At 42.8% G+C, this 13173-nt stretch overlaps 1 protein-coding gene across 4 annotated transcripts in view; it reads right to left on the bottom strand.

Moving 5' to 3' along the window:
- Positions 1 to 13173, bottom strand: part of PDE1C (phosphodiesterase 1C) — a 183795-nt gene that overhangs the window by 13160 nt on the left and 157462 nt on the right. Inside the window, exon 16 of one of the 4 annotated variants that reach the window (XM_044454850.1) lies at positions 3984 to 7074. The exons of the other annotated variants lie outside the window; for them this stretch is intronic. Coding sequence (XP_044310785.1) covers positions 7061 to 7074 — 14 coding nt within the window. The 3' untranslated portion in view covers positions 3984 to 7060. Of the gene's footprint in view, positions 1 to 3983; positions 7075 to 13173 lie in introns of those variants that run through there. 4 annotated transcript variants of the gene reach the window in all.

Below are 13173 nucleotides of genomic sequence, written 5' to 3'. Positions count from 1 at the left end.
CCTTCTAGATCTACTCAGGTCCTCTAGTTGGCTCACCCGTCTCTCCTGACACTGCTTCATGGAGTCAAGAATTGGGCCTGGCTCTTCCAGCTTCTCTCTCTTGGCTCTTCCTGGCATTTCCAAATCCTATCAGTTCCCAGAGACTGCTGGAACACCTGGAGTCCGCAGCCTTAAGATCATCTCTTCCCCCTCCACCATCTCTATGTCAATAGACCTCCTTTCACAAGCATCCTCATCCAAAGAGTCCTGGAAAACATGCCAAAAACAACTGCCTCTTTCATTCCCAACAGCTACAGCTTTTGGTCTCAACTGCCTCAAGAGAGGCTTTGAAGCGGGTCCTTCTCTCCCCCTTCCTGATTGTGCTTCCATCTCCTTAACGCTCCCTAGCCAATCCAGCACACAAAAGGTGGGGGTTTATTACATTAAAATGAGCACTTTTGCTGCAATTCCCCCCTTCTGCCTCTGTGCAATTGCCTACCTTCTCTCTATTTCAGAAAGTAAACAGGGTGATGGGCACAGCACCCAACCAATAGGATCAAGGCAAGTTATGACATTTGTTTTGCTAGGAAGCTGTGAATAGTAAAGATCGAATGCCTAGGGCAGCCCCTTCTGTTGCTATTTCTGTTTAAAAAGGTTGCTCCTGGGTCCAGATGTCACAACAGACAATAAGTAGAAACATAGAAATGAGAGAGTCAGAAAGGGTCTCCCGGGCCATCTAGTCTGACCCCAAAGAAAATCCATACAACAGGGCATTGCATCTACATTAACATCTACATGAAACCGCTGGGAGAGGTCATCCAGAGGTGTGGGCTGCGGAACCATCAGTACGCTGATGATACCCAGCTCTACCTCTCTTTCTCAACCAATCCAGGTGAGGCAGTGGCTGTACTGAACCGGTGCCTGGCCGAGGTAATGGGCTGGATGAGGGACAATAAACTGAAGCTCAATCCAGACAAGACGGAGGTCCTGTTGGTGGGTGGCTCGGGCTCCAGGGTAGGTGACTTGGATCTTGTTCTGAACGGGGCTGCACTCCCTCTAGAGCACAGAGTCCGCAGCTTGGGAGTGCTCCTCAACCCAGAGCTTTCTTTGGAGGCTCAGGTGACTGCTGTGGTGAGGAGCGCTTTCCTTCAGCTTCAGCTAATCCATCAGCTCTGTCCCTACCTGGAGGACGACTGCCTAGCGACAGTGACACATGTGCTGGTAACTTCCCGATTGGACTACTGTAACGCGCTCTATGTGGGGCTGTCCTTGAAGACAGTCTGGATACTTCAGATGATGCAAAACAGAGCAGCCAGGTTGCTAATGGGGACTGGGCATTACTCTCACATAACCCCAGTCCTCTACCAGCTTCACTGGCTCCCCATTGAAGTCCGGGCTCAATTCAAGGTGCTGGTTGTCATCTACAAAGCCCTTAACGGCTTGGGACCTGGATACCTAAAGGAACACCTGCATCCATATTTGCCCTCCTGCCCCTTGAGATCGGCAGCAGAGGCCCTCCTCCGGGAGCCCTCCGGGAGACACATCAGGAGGCAAAGTACCCGGAGGAGGGCTTTCTCTGCGGTGGCGCCCCATCTGTGGAATGTGCTCCCCAGAGAGGTCTGCCTGGCGCCGTCATTATTTGTTTTTCGGCACCAGGCTAAGATCTTTTTATTTAAAAAATATTTTAAAAACGCTTAATATCTATAGGATTTAATTGTGCAGCCAGGGTGTTTCCAGATTTTAATTGTATTTTGTATCATGTTTGTTTATTTATGTGAGCCGTCCCGAGGCTATAAGCGATGGGACGGCATACAAAAACTCTAAATAAATAAATAAATAAATAAATAAATTCCTTGTCATCGTTTTTGGGCCCCAAAACAAGCTGTGGTGATATACCACAACAGTGTCTGGCTAACCCACGGTAGTAAAAAAACAAAACAAAACAAAACATGATTGCTTAGCATGGCGTGTGAACCCAGTAATTGACTGACAACTCTGACATATGTTTCTGATGTTCAGCTAAAATCTGTATTCCTGTAACTTAAGCCTGTTATTTCATGTCGTCTAGTCTTGGATGACAGAGAACACGTTGCAGCCCTCGTCTTTGTGACATCTCATTAGACACTTGAAAAATGTTATCATATCCCTTCTTAGTATTTATTTTTCAGTTCCTTCAATCTTTCTTTATGACTGTTTTCTAGTTCCTTTGCATCACACTATTAATTCCATTTATAGGTGGGAACTGAGATGATGACCAAGTGATTTGCCCGAGGCCAAACCATGACACCATGGCAGAAAATCCTTTAAACATATCCATTCACCAATATGATTGGTCATTTCAGATATTGCCATGGGCTGCAGAAAGTCAGGCAACTTGGAATAAGGCAAGGAGAAACGGGAAAATTAACACATTGCACACCAAAGCCCTGTTGTCCTGTGCAAGGAATAAAGAAGATGTCTTCACCAATAAATGCTACTCTCTCCAGCATTTATCATGTCTGTCCTCACATTCCCCCCCCCCCCCCGCCGAAATGTAGGCCACAGTATTATTACAAGTTACATATAGTGAACAGAGGTAGAGAGAAAATTCCTTGCAGGGCCAGATAAGGAGTCTGGGGCAGGAAATGCTTCATGAATAGGAATACACACACCCAGGGATGGCGAACACTAGAGCCACTCCTTCCTTTCCACAGTTTCTGGGCCACATGCTCACCAAGCAGAGATGCTTTCAAATAAATGAATGACTCAGAATAGCACTGAAGAGTAAATCCAAACAGCTGGAAAAGCCACAATGATGTGGATTAATAGACTAAAAGCAGAGATGTGTTTTGATTCTATACTTTACAAAAAAAGGGCAAGTGAAAAGGAGGGTTCCACTGCCTTCAAGCTTTCTCCCCCGCAAGCCTGGGTCTGACACTAGAAATGAATTGGACAGGGAGTTAATTGTTTAAAGGTGGCATACAAGCAGAACTCCAGTTTGTCCAAATTCTCCAAATTTCACGTTGGAGCTTGTTCTATCCTTGTGTTCCTGTCAGATTGTGAGTTTACTTTTTTCTTTTCACATAAAAACCTACGCATCATTTGTGCATATTTTTAAAATGTGTTCATCAAATGTATATATCATTGAAAGGTACACATTCTTTCCCCATTGCTTGAAGTATATTTGTGTGCATTTTACCCATATTTCTTTTTTTTTAATAAGTTTTATTATTATTTTCTACTAACTAACAGACCGAACAAACCTAATAGTCATCGAGAGCATCAGACCTACTGGGTCAGCCCCCCATATTTTTTCTTTTTATGTTAATCTATAAACATATTTAAATCTATGCATAATCCCATTTCTCCATTTTACCCATATTTCTGAATGCAAAAAATGAGGAAATATATACTTTTCCCAAAGTATGTAACTTTTCCACTTACTTTTGAGCACAGGAATTGCAAGGGATGGGATGTTGTTTGGATAAATAGAGATATGTAGCTTGTTATCCTAGAAAAGGAACTATGCACCTTTTCTAAAACCCGTTTCTTAAGAAAATTAAGGTCACGGTCCCATGTACACATTTATTTGGGAATGAGTGATCTTAAAATCCTAAAATCAATGAGACTTTCTTCTGAATAAACACACAAAGGATTAGTCTGTACCAACCAGTCTGTTGTGTTCTGGTAAAGCACTAAGTACTTCTTCGTTGAACCAAAAACTAAAAACTTCAAAGTATTTGGAATGTCAGGCTTTAGAATCTCTGTAGCAGCCTTCCACAACCTGGCGCCTTCCAGATTTTTATCACAACCGCCATCATCCCTGGCCAGTCATGGGATGGGGCTTAGAATCATAGAATCTTAGAAGAGTCGGAAGGGGCCATGAAGGCCATCGAGTCCAACCCCCTGCTGTTGCAGGACACCATGTTATACCATCCCACTCAGATGACTGCCCAGTTTCTTTTTGAATGTCTCTGTGTGGGAGAGCCCACCACCTCTCCAGGCAGCTGGTTCCACTGTCGTATTGCTCTGACTGTGAGGAAGCTTTTCCTGATGTCCAGCCTGAATCTGGGCTGTCGCAACTTGAACTGATTATTCCGTGTCCTACACTCTGTCATCAGCAAGAAGAGATCTTTACCTTCCTCTTTGTAGCCAAACACACCCAGAAGGTAACAACTTGGGAAAATCTACCCTGTACAGTTGAGGGCTCAGCGGCATTAAGCAAGTCCCTGTTATTTTTATCCTCAATTTCCCATTTTTCATAACAGTATGAGGCATGAGAGAAGAAATGTTATTTTACACCCTGAACTTTAGTGGGGAGGTACATAAAGCTGCAATGCCTACAAGCATAAATATATTTTAAACTAACTTAGCATGAACACTTGGGGTTGGATGCAGGATCTGCCTTTCTTGGAGAGGGGCTCTGTTTATGGCAGTTCCCTCCACCCAATTTTGGGGTTTGTTTCACACACACACACACACACACACACACACACACAGAGCACATCCCAGAGGGATTCCTTGTCTTTGTGCAGCACTTGCAGGGCACTGGAGGGGCTGACATTGGAAAGAGGGAATGGAGAATCCACTTTTACCAGTGCAGTGGATCCTGCAGGAATATGGGTATAATCCTTCCTCAGTATGTCAGAATTCCTAAATCTACAATAACCAGGAATCTTCCAGAAAAATGTATGTATTTCATTTTTTAAAACAATGTCTATACTGCCCAATAGCCCAAAGGGTATGAGAGAGAGGCTTGCAAATCCACACACACTTACGTTGGAAGAAGGACGGACTGATAACGCATGTGGGGCACACAGAAATAACCAACCTGGGCGGAATTCCATGAGGGCTGACATCCCAATTAAAGGGTTCCTTACTTGTGTGCTGTTCTTTCAGGATGCGTATACCAGTGGTGGATGGTCCACTCTGTCATGAGAATGTTGCCCCAAAGGGTAGGGCTTGGACCAAGAACCCTTGAACAGTGCAATCCTATATGTATCTACTCATAAGTAAGTCCTGCTGAGAGCAATTGGACTCACTCCCACATATGCAGGTATAGAATTGCAACCTAAATGCAGACCTAAGCAGGATGCCTGAAATCATGCTTGGGTAGAGAGCTTTTCATGCACTCTACATTTCAGATACCCTACTGAAGTCATCAGGAGGTTTTTTTTCAGTAGATTTGGTCTGAAATCAAGTCAGATAAGTCAATTAGGTCATGTCCAGGGTTCCTGCCATGTCACCCACAAGCAGCACAAACCTCCCTGAAAGTCAGTTTTGCGGGGGAGAGAGGAGGGGAATTCAGTCTGGAACTTTCTGAAATGAGCAGAATTAGAAGGATCATTAACTTGATGGATGCTTCTTGTTAACCACCTTTATATTGCTCACTCTGTACCACAAAGCCAGCCTCGTTGGCCAGTTTTAGCGTAATAAAAGTGCTGGAAGCGCCTCTCCAGGAAGAGAAAAGGCAAAAGGTTGGGAGACGAGGACCAGCTCAAAACAGCTTGGCCTTGTGGGGTTTGCTAGATGTCACTGCCTTGGCCTGATCCCTTTTCCTTAACTGTCTATTGTTTTGGTAGTTTCCTAGCTTTGGTGCAGTTTCCTTCTTGGTTTTTGTACATTTTTGTGTGGTTTTCTACAAGACTGGAATGTCTCTCCCAAAGCTTTCTTCCTGGTAGTAAGAGCGTTAAGCTAAAATCCACTGGTCATCTTGGCCTGTCCCTTTTTTCTTTGGACCCCTCTCTCCCCTCTGCCCCCAACTGGAATGCAGCCACCAAAATCTTCCCTGAGTTGGAATCAGGCTCTAGAGCTGTGCATTCTGGCACTGGAGATTTCACCAGCCTTGTAGTTTGCCATGCGCTGAGGACAGGTGAGGGGGAAAGGAAGTCATTTCCTCTGGAATTGGAGGTTAATAGGAGGCATTGCAGCAAGCAGTGTACAGCTAAGCTCCTGTAACTGGGAATGCCCTACTCTCTCCTGGCCCAGCTGACATATTGGCAGTATCAGCCACCTGCCTTTTACTGCTCGGATGCCATTTCCAATCTCCTCCTACTTCATACTGGTATCACAGGCAGGTGATCCAAACCCAGAAAGACTAACTGACATGAATGCACACTGCACTCCATTTGCCTGTACTGGCACATTACCTGTCCCTTCCTCAAGCCATTCAGTGCTGAAAAATGATCTCACAGGAGGAATTGGGATGCTTCCCACAGTGTTTTGAGAGGTGGCTGAAAAGGTTAGAAGTGATCCTGTCATGTGGATGCTCCTTTTACAGAAGGCAACACAATCACCCAAAGCCTGTGCAACATTCATGTAACAGGGCCAAACCAACAAGACAATTGATGAAACGAATGACAGTCAAAGATACAAATCAAGCAGGCCTCCAGCAAATAAAATCTAGAGAATATTTGTTGCTGTTGTTTTTTTAAAAAAATAATACTATAAAGCTGACTAGGAATTAAGCAATTTGCTTCTTATCTGTAAAACAGGCAGAATTCTTTTTGTCAAAAACAAAAACCCAACACTGAATCATGGCATCAAATGGACAGACAATTAAATGCTCCCTCTTCTTCTTCCTCTTCCTCCTCTTCTTCTTCTTCTTTTCTTCCTTCCTTCCTTTCTTTCTTGTACATTAAAATAACTGATGGAGTGTTTTTCAAGCCTCTTTCCATGGATGGGTCAGTTCTCTGCTTTGTCTTGTCAAAATATCCTTCACAAGCTGGAACTCATTTTACCAACATAAGATCTCACACTTGCTTTATTTGTAAGTCCTGAAAGAGGAGTAATTTTGCTAAGGGGAAACTTTGTTTTAAAGAGAGAGAGAGAGAGAGAGAGCAGGGGAGAGAGGGAAAAATGCCCCAAACCTTCACTTACATGAAAAAAAACAAGTTTTAAAAAATCCTGAAGTGAAAGCCTCAAGAGTCATTAACTGCGAAGTAGCCAGTGAGAGGAGGAAAAGAAGCAGGGCCTGGAAAGCTGCGTAATGCCCTCCCCAGAAACAGGTCTTTGTGGAAGGAGGAGAAGAATAATGAAGATCAGTTAAAATGATGAAAGAAATTTGCAGTCTCTTTTTGATTACATATGTGTGTGTGTGTTTTTACTCTTCTGTATCTGGAAAAAAGAAAGAGAGAGAGAGAGAGAGAAAGAGAAAGTGGTCAATGTTCCTCTCTACTATTGAAGAAGTGGGGGAAATGGAAGGGAAAAATGTTCTCTATAAATATCATGCCATCCTATATGCTAAAACATTCTCAGAGCACCTTATGGAGCCAAAGAGAAAGGTATGAGCAGGCTCAAGGGAACCCTAGCAGTTTGCAAAAGAACAAAAAATATCTTTAGAAAAGAAACTCTGGAGGGATGGAAAGCTTCCAAAATATCCAAATGAGGTCTATGCATACCCAGGGACCTTAGAATGGTTTGTACATTGGCAGTGAGGAACAGTTAACTGGGGGAACAGGAATGGAACAGAATATCCTGGCTGGCAGGACCTCTAAACAAGAGCACCACACTAGAATGTTTGGCTGGGCATCCCACTTCTCTCTCAGCTTCTATGCTATGTGGAAATTTTGCCAGTATTTCTTAAACAATGTTGTCTGCATTCAATGCTAATTTTAGACCACGAAGTGTATATGTGGGGCAACAAGCTTGAGGAAAGAAGTGTGTAGATATGGGCAGAGAAAAAAGGCCTTATATTGATTCAGAGGATCAGCCCATCCATCCCAGTATTGTCTGCACTGGCTGGCAGTAGCTCTCCAGGGTTTTTGCCTCCCTACCTGGAATTGTTGGGGACCAAATGTGGGACAACTTTTATGCCAAGCATGTGCTCAACCACTGAGCTACAGTCTCTTCTGAAAGGATCAGGTAAAAGAGCAAGTAGAAAGGACTATAAATTTCCTGTCCCCTAGTGCTATGCAGTGCTTTTAAGTGGACATTGAACCAGTGGAAGACCCAGTCACAGGTATCCCATATTCATCCATTTTAGCCCCAGAGTAGGATGGCCATTTAGAAATGTAGAAATTTAAAAATGCATGTACACTTTAAAGGGAAATCCAATGCCATAGTGGGGTGATTGGTGAGCCACTCAGGCTGCTGTCTAGCTGTTCACTGTTGCGGGGCAACTTCCAGGTTTCTGCTTTCACTTCTGGAGATTTGTTATCTTTAGACCAGATTTGGACTGGACGGGCCTTCAAACCGAGAACAGTCCTTTTTCAAATAGGAGACATGGTCACTTTGCACTCTGGGACCAAGGAACTGGCACATAAGTCAAAGGCCATTTCATGCCCTTCCTTCACAAAGAAGCACCTCACACTTTTGCCAAAGAAAGGAAGGCCCTCACAAACTACAACATGGGAAAAGATCCAGTAGTTACAGACGAATGTTTTAGTCACATGCATGAGATGTTCTGGATTCTGCCCAGCTTCTGTATTTAGGGAACAATACCTAATTTATTGTTCCTAAAAATTTCTTGCCTGGTTGAAAAAATACATAGGTCCTCACTCCCTAGAAAGAAATGTACAAAGAGTTGCCCCAAATTACACAACACATTGATGTGGTTGTCATGAAACAGCAACCCACCAGGGGCAGGGAACCACAGCTGGTGGTTGTGTCATTTGAATGCAGCCCAGTTCACCACAGTGGCTTGCTGTTTTTCCAAAAATGACTCTTGTAAGGACAGTTCTTCCCATGGCGGGCTTTTGTGTCATCCAAGCCAGGTGACCAGTTCACTGTCACTAAAGTCTAGTGTCTACCGACTTACATGGCAAGTGAACTAAAATCCCCTTCCCACTCTTCCTGAGGTTGTCCTGTCCACTTTTTGGTGTGGTTGGCACTGACTTACTGCTCTCCCCACCATAATCAAGAGGTCTTCCAGCTCCCTGAAGCCTTGTAGCACTTTAAGCCTCCCCCACTACAAACAGTGGGCTTTTCCAATCCCCATTTTGACAGCCACTGACAGCCCCTTGAGTGTAGGCATTATTTTATATTTACATTTTTAGTCACATTTGCAGAACTGCACAGGCCTGCATGGGGGATACATACTGACAAAGTACAACAGGAAGCACCCCTAGCCATTGCCCCAAATTAGCTCCAAACAGATTATTTTTCGCCTTTGCTGTCAAGAGAAAACAAATCTACAAGTCTTTGCTTGCAAAAATTCTGTAGAAGGAGTTACATCCCCTTCTCAACAAGATTCTCCAGTTTTCTTTTCTCACCCTGCCATTCCTTAGGGTGATACATAGTTTACACTTTTTCTCAAAGCAGCTTTGGAAAGTGCAAAAGTGCTTCCCACCCTCTTTTCTGTTAGAAGGGAGTTTTGACAAGGCAATGGAGGGCTTTGGACTGAGACATGCGGTTGGTTACATCCCAGTCAAAAAACCACCCAGTTTTGAGAGAAGGAATACCACTGGAAAAGGTTAGTTTGAAATGCAGAAAGGCCATGGGGAGCCAAGAGCAGCTCTTGAGCATGTCAGGGAGGGAGAGAGTATTTAGTCCTGCTGAGGCTTCCTGTGGAAGAGGACCCAGAAAATTGAGGGGGAAAGTTGAGGAGGGAGGGAGCAAGTAACCCACAGTAAGCTGTTGCATGTGCCATGTGTTGTCCACAAAACAACCAACCCACCATGGCTCGTTGTTACAGTTAGCTGCTCTGATGTGCGAACTCGCCTATTGTAAAATGAATAAAGAGGGGTCTTCTACCAAATGTTCTCAAATAGATTTGGCTCAAATCAGACTTGGGTGGTGGGGTGAACCTTGCTGCCCCATATCATCACAACGGTTCAACCAAATTAGTTGCCTGTAAAGATGGTGGTGAATTTTTAAAGAGGAAACACCAAGCACTAAGGAAAAGTTCAGGCAATATAGAACTTCTCATAACTGGATATTACAATATAATGCTCACCAGGTCAACCAAGTTTTGCAGACATATCCTGTCCAAGCACCACACTGAAAGACACTGTCCAAGTGCCACTCAAAGCACTCATACAATCAATTTAGAGTTTATAGATGCAGTCATTTCAGAAAAACACTAATGTAACTTTTGGCCTCCAAATGGGATCCAAGGCAGATTGCAGAATGAACATAACTAAACAAAATAAACTTACATAAGCACTGGGTGATTCAATTTCTTTTTCTTTTTTCACTTACAGTGTAATCTTATAACCAGTAGTAAATCCCACTGAATTCAGTGGGGAAATATGCTTGGCCTGCAGTTTTATGTACATGTTCAGTTGACCTAACTATGCTTACTAATGTAAGCAAGTTCCAGGATGGTACTTCAATCAGAATGACAGTAGGTATTCAAAAGGCATTGGTATTCAGGAAATGCTATAAAATGCTTGATTAATATTAGCTGCTACAAATGTCATACTCAGCATAGAAAGGGGGGCTTTGAATTGTTTTCCACTAAAAATCTGCAATGGTCATCCATTTCACTCCTTCTCCATAACTACTGGACATGAAGAGATATTTCTTACAGTTAGAAACCAGTTTGCTGCATAACACATAGAAGAAATGCAACAGTTTATTCTCCTTCCCTATGGAAGCATGCCCCAGTTTTTTACATATTTTAGCATGATTTAAAATATGCTTATTTAATAGAAAGAACATCCCACCGTGAGCCAGCAAATAAAGTGCTGCACCTGGATAGGTGGCCTGATTCCAATATTGACCTAGATATAACTAAGGAGCCATTAGCCAGATCATCCATCCTTCAATCTCATGTAAATATTATTATTAATTATTATTATTTTCATTAGCAGATTAGGAGCAACAGTGACACATCACATATGAGTAACATATCAAAACATTCTAGTGAGCCCAGTGAAAATTAGAATCTTAAAGCATCTTCAAGAGTCTAAAAGTGCTAAACACACAGTAAAAATGATGGGATCCATATAATTCCCTAGGGTTTTTGTTTGTTTTCACTATATCAATTCACACTCAAAGAGAAAGAGGCAATGTTCAAGCAGACACTATCCATTCATGTATCACTTGCATTCAGGACACAGAAAATTTCTAACATTCCAGTACTGTCAAAGACCTTTCTTTGGTGAGGGGGAAGTTGGTCTGAAGCTCTTCCCACCGATGGCACCAACCTGCCCCTGGGTCTTTCATGCTGATGGTTTTTAAACCTCTGATCAGCTATAACGTTCACTGAAATTCCGTAGCCCATCATCCAATCTAGTAGAGGGAAATGTGCTCATTTCAATAAGCTGAAGCTGCAACTCTTACAGCCAAGAAGTGCAGAATTTTTTTAAAAAACTGAATTTGCTTATGTAGCTCTTTCTTACTTCAAGTGCAAGTGGATATAGTCAGAAAATGCATTTTAGATTATTACTCCTTATTTGGAGGAGGGACAGGGGAACCAAGTCCTGCTGTTTTTGATGGTAGTCCTATATTTGCCACAGAAGTGGAGAAATACTTTCATGTTAATCAATCAGCTTTCATTTTAAGGCCAGCCTAGACAGAATATTAAGAACAAGACTGCTCCTTGTTTCTGTATCATCATCATCATCATCATCATCATCACCATCATCACCATCATCATGTAAATAAGAGATACAGCAGCAGGGTTGAATGTGTGGAATTTGGGTTGGGATGTAGCATGAGGGCTTTAAGCCTCTGCCCTGCTGTAGTCTCAGTCCAGCTGGCATTTGCACCCAGGACTAACAAAGCTCCCAGTGGTGTCAGCCTGTGGCTGGCGCATTGTGTAATGATGTGTCTCCTGCTGGGATGGAGAAAGCCCTTTCTCCCTTCATTCTTTCCTGCTGTAGAAGCAACAGCAGTACTGTGTAGGCAAAAGTCAGGAAGGTGATTTATAGGACTGTAGGTAGGTATTTGGAGGGGCAGGGAGAGGAAATCAGTAGGATACATCTCTGCTTGGATTAAAATCTGTATTTGGCTGATCTTGTATTTGAGGCAAGCATTCCAAGCCCCTGAGACTCAGATTTCCTGCCTTGGAAATGAAGCATTGCCAAGGTTTCTGTAATTAATAAACTGATTCTAAAGCAAGCTGAAGGGAATTTTCCTACCCCTAATTCTCTTCTGTATTCCAAGCATTCGTTCATTCAGCAGGGATCTCTCACCTGCTGAAGAGGTGTCAAGGTGCAGCTAGTGACTTCCATGTTAGTCGGCCTCCTTAACGATATCAGCTTTTAATCTGAGTTTTATTAGACTATATCCATGGTACTCCAAGGCACTAGCCTCCCCTGGATGTGTCTATGTGCCAACATGCACTGTAGCACAGCAAGTTCTTTATTGTTCCAATTTCCTAACAGCAAGGACATTTTTAAGTGATTAATCATATCCACGTCAACAAACAGCTTGTTTTTAAACAGATGTACAGTCTCTGGCAAACCCAGAAATCTTTAGGAGTTTAATTGCAAGAAAAAATCTGAGGCCAGTGCTGAACTAATGAAAGCAAAACATTTTTTTCCCTCCAGACAGTAGTAAAGGGTTAGGATTGATGAACATAGCCATTTCTTGGGTGAAATAAATTTTGCTGTCTGAAGTAGAAAATCCATAGTAAAAATATAATGCTTCATCTGCAACTTGCTACCTTTAATGGTGTCCCAAATCTGTATCAGGAAGCAGCTGTTTCAGTCAAGCTTTCATGCAATAAATATAAAGAGACCCTCCTCACTCCATGTGATCAAATGACAAATTATCAAGCCCTGACAATCATTTGCATGCTAGCTGTGATCTGGATATGCTATTGATGAGACGGTCCCATGTGAAGATGGGCTACAGGCACTTCCATGAGTTTAAGGGCTACAAAAATAGTTTAGCTACAAGAACAGTTGTGTGACTTGTTCCTGCATTTAGGATTTGCTAGGAAGGAAGACAATACTTGTAAATTCATCACAATTAATCCCTATTATGTTAAAGGCATGCCTTGGTTTGCTCACTTTGCAATCCCAAATGTATGTATGAAAGAAAATGCATTGGAATGCACTGCTGCTCATATTGGTGAGCCCAGTGTCAAAGTGAATGTTTCCTTTTGAAACAATGTGCGCCAAATTATTTGATGCAATATCCCAAAGGTCATGCAGCACTTATGTCACTGATGTAATAGTCACAGTTGGTGATAGAAATGACTGGATTCTTATTCAAACACCATTTGCAAAACTGGGTGTGGGTTCTTCTATTCAGGGATAGAATTACTGGTCCCAAAGTGGACAGACTGCCATTGATATAGAATTCTCCATTAGCATCTGAACT

Source organism: Varanus komodoensis, unplaced genomic scaffold (genome assembly GCF_004798865.1).
Source record: "Varanus komodoensis strain SLA01 unplaced genomic scaffold, ASM479886v1 scaffold10, whole genome shotgun sequence".
Taxonomy (NCBI): Eukaryota; Metazoa; Chordata; class Lepidosauria; order Squamata; family Varanidae; genus Varanus; species Varanus komodoensis.
This window is presented reverse-complemented; position numbering and strand designations above follow the sequence as displayed.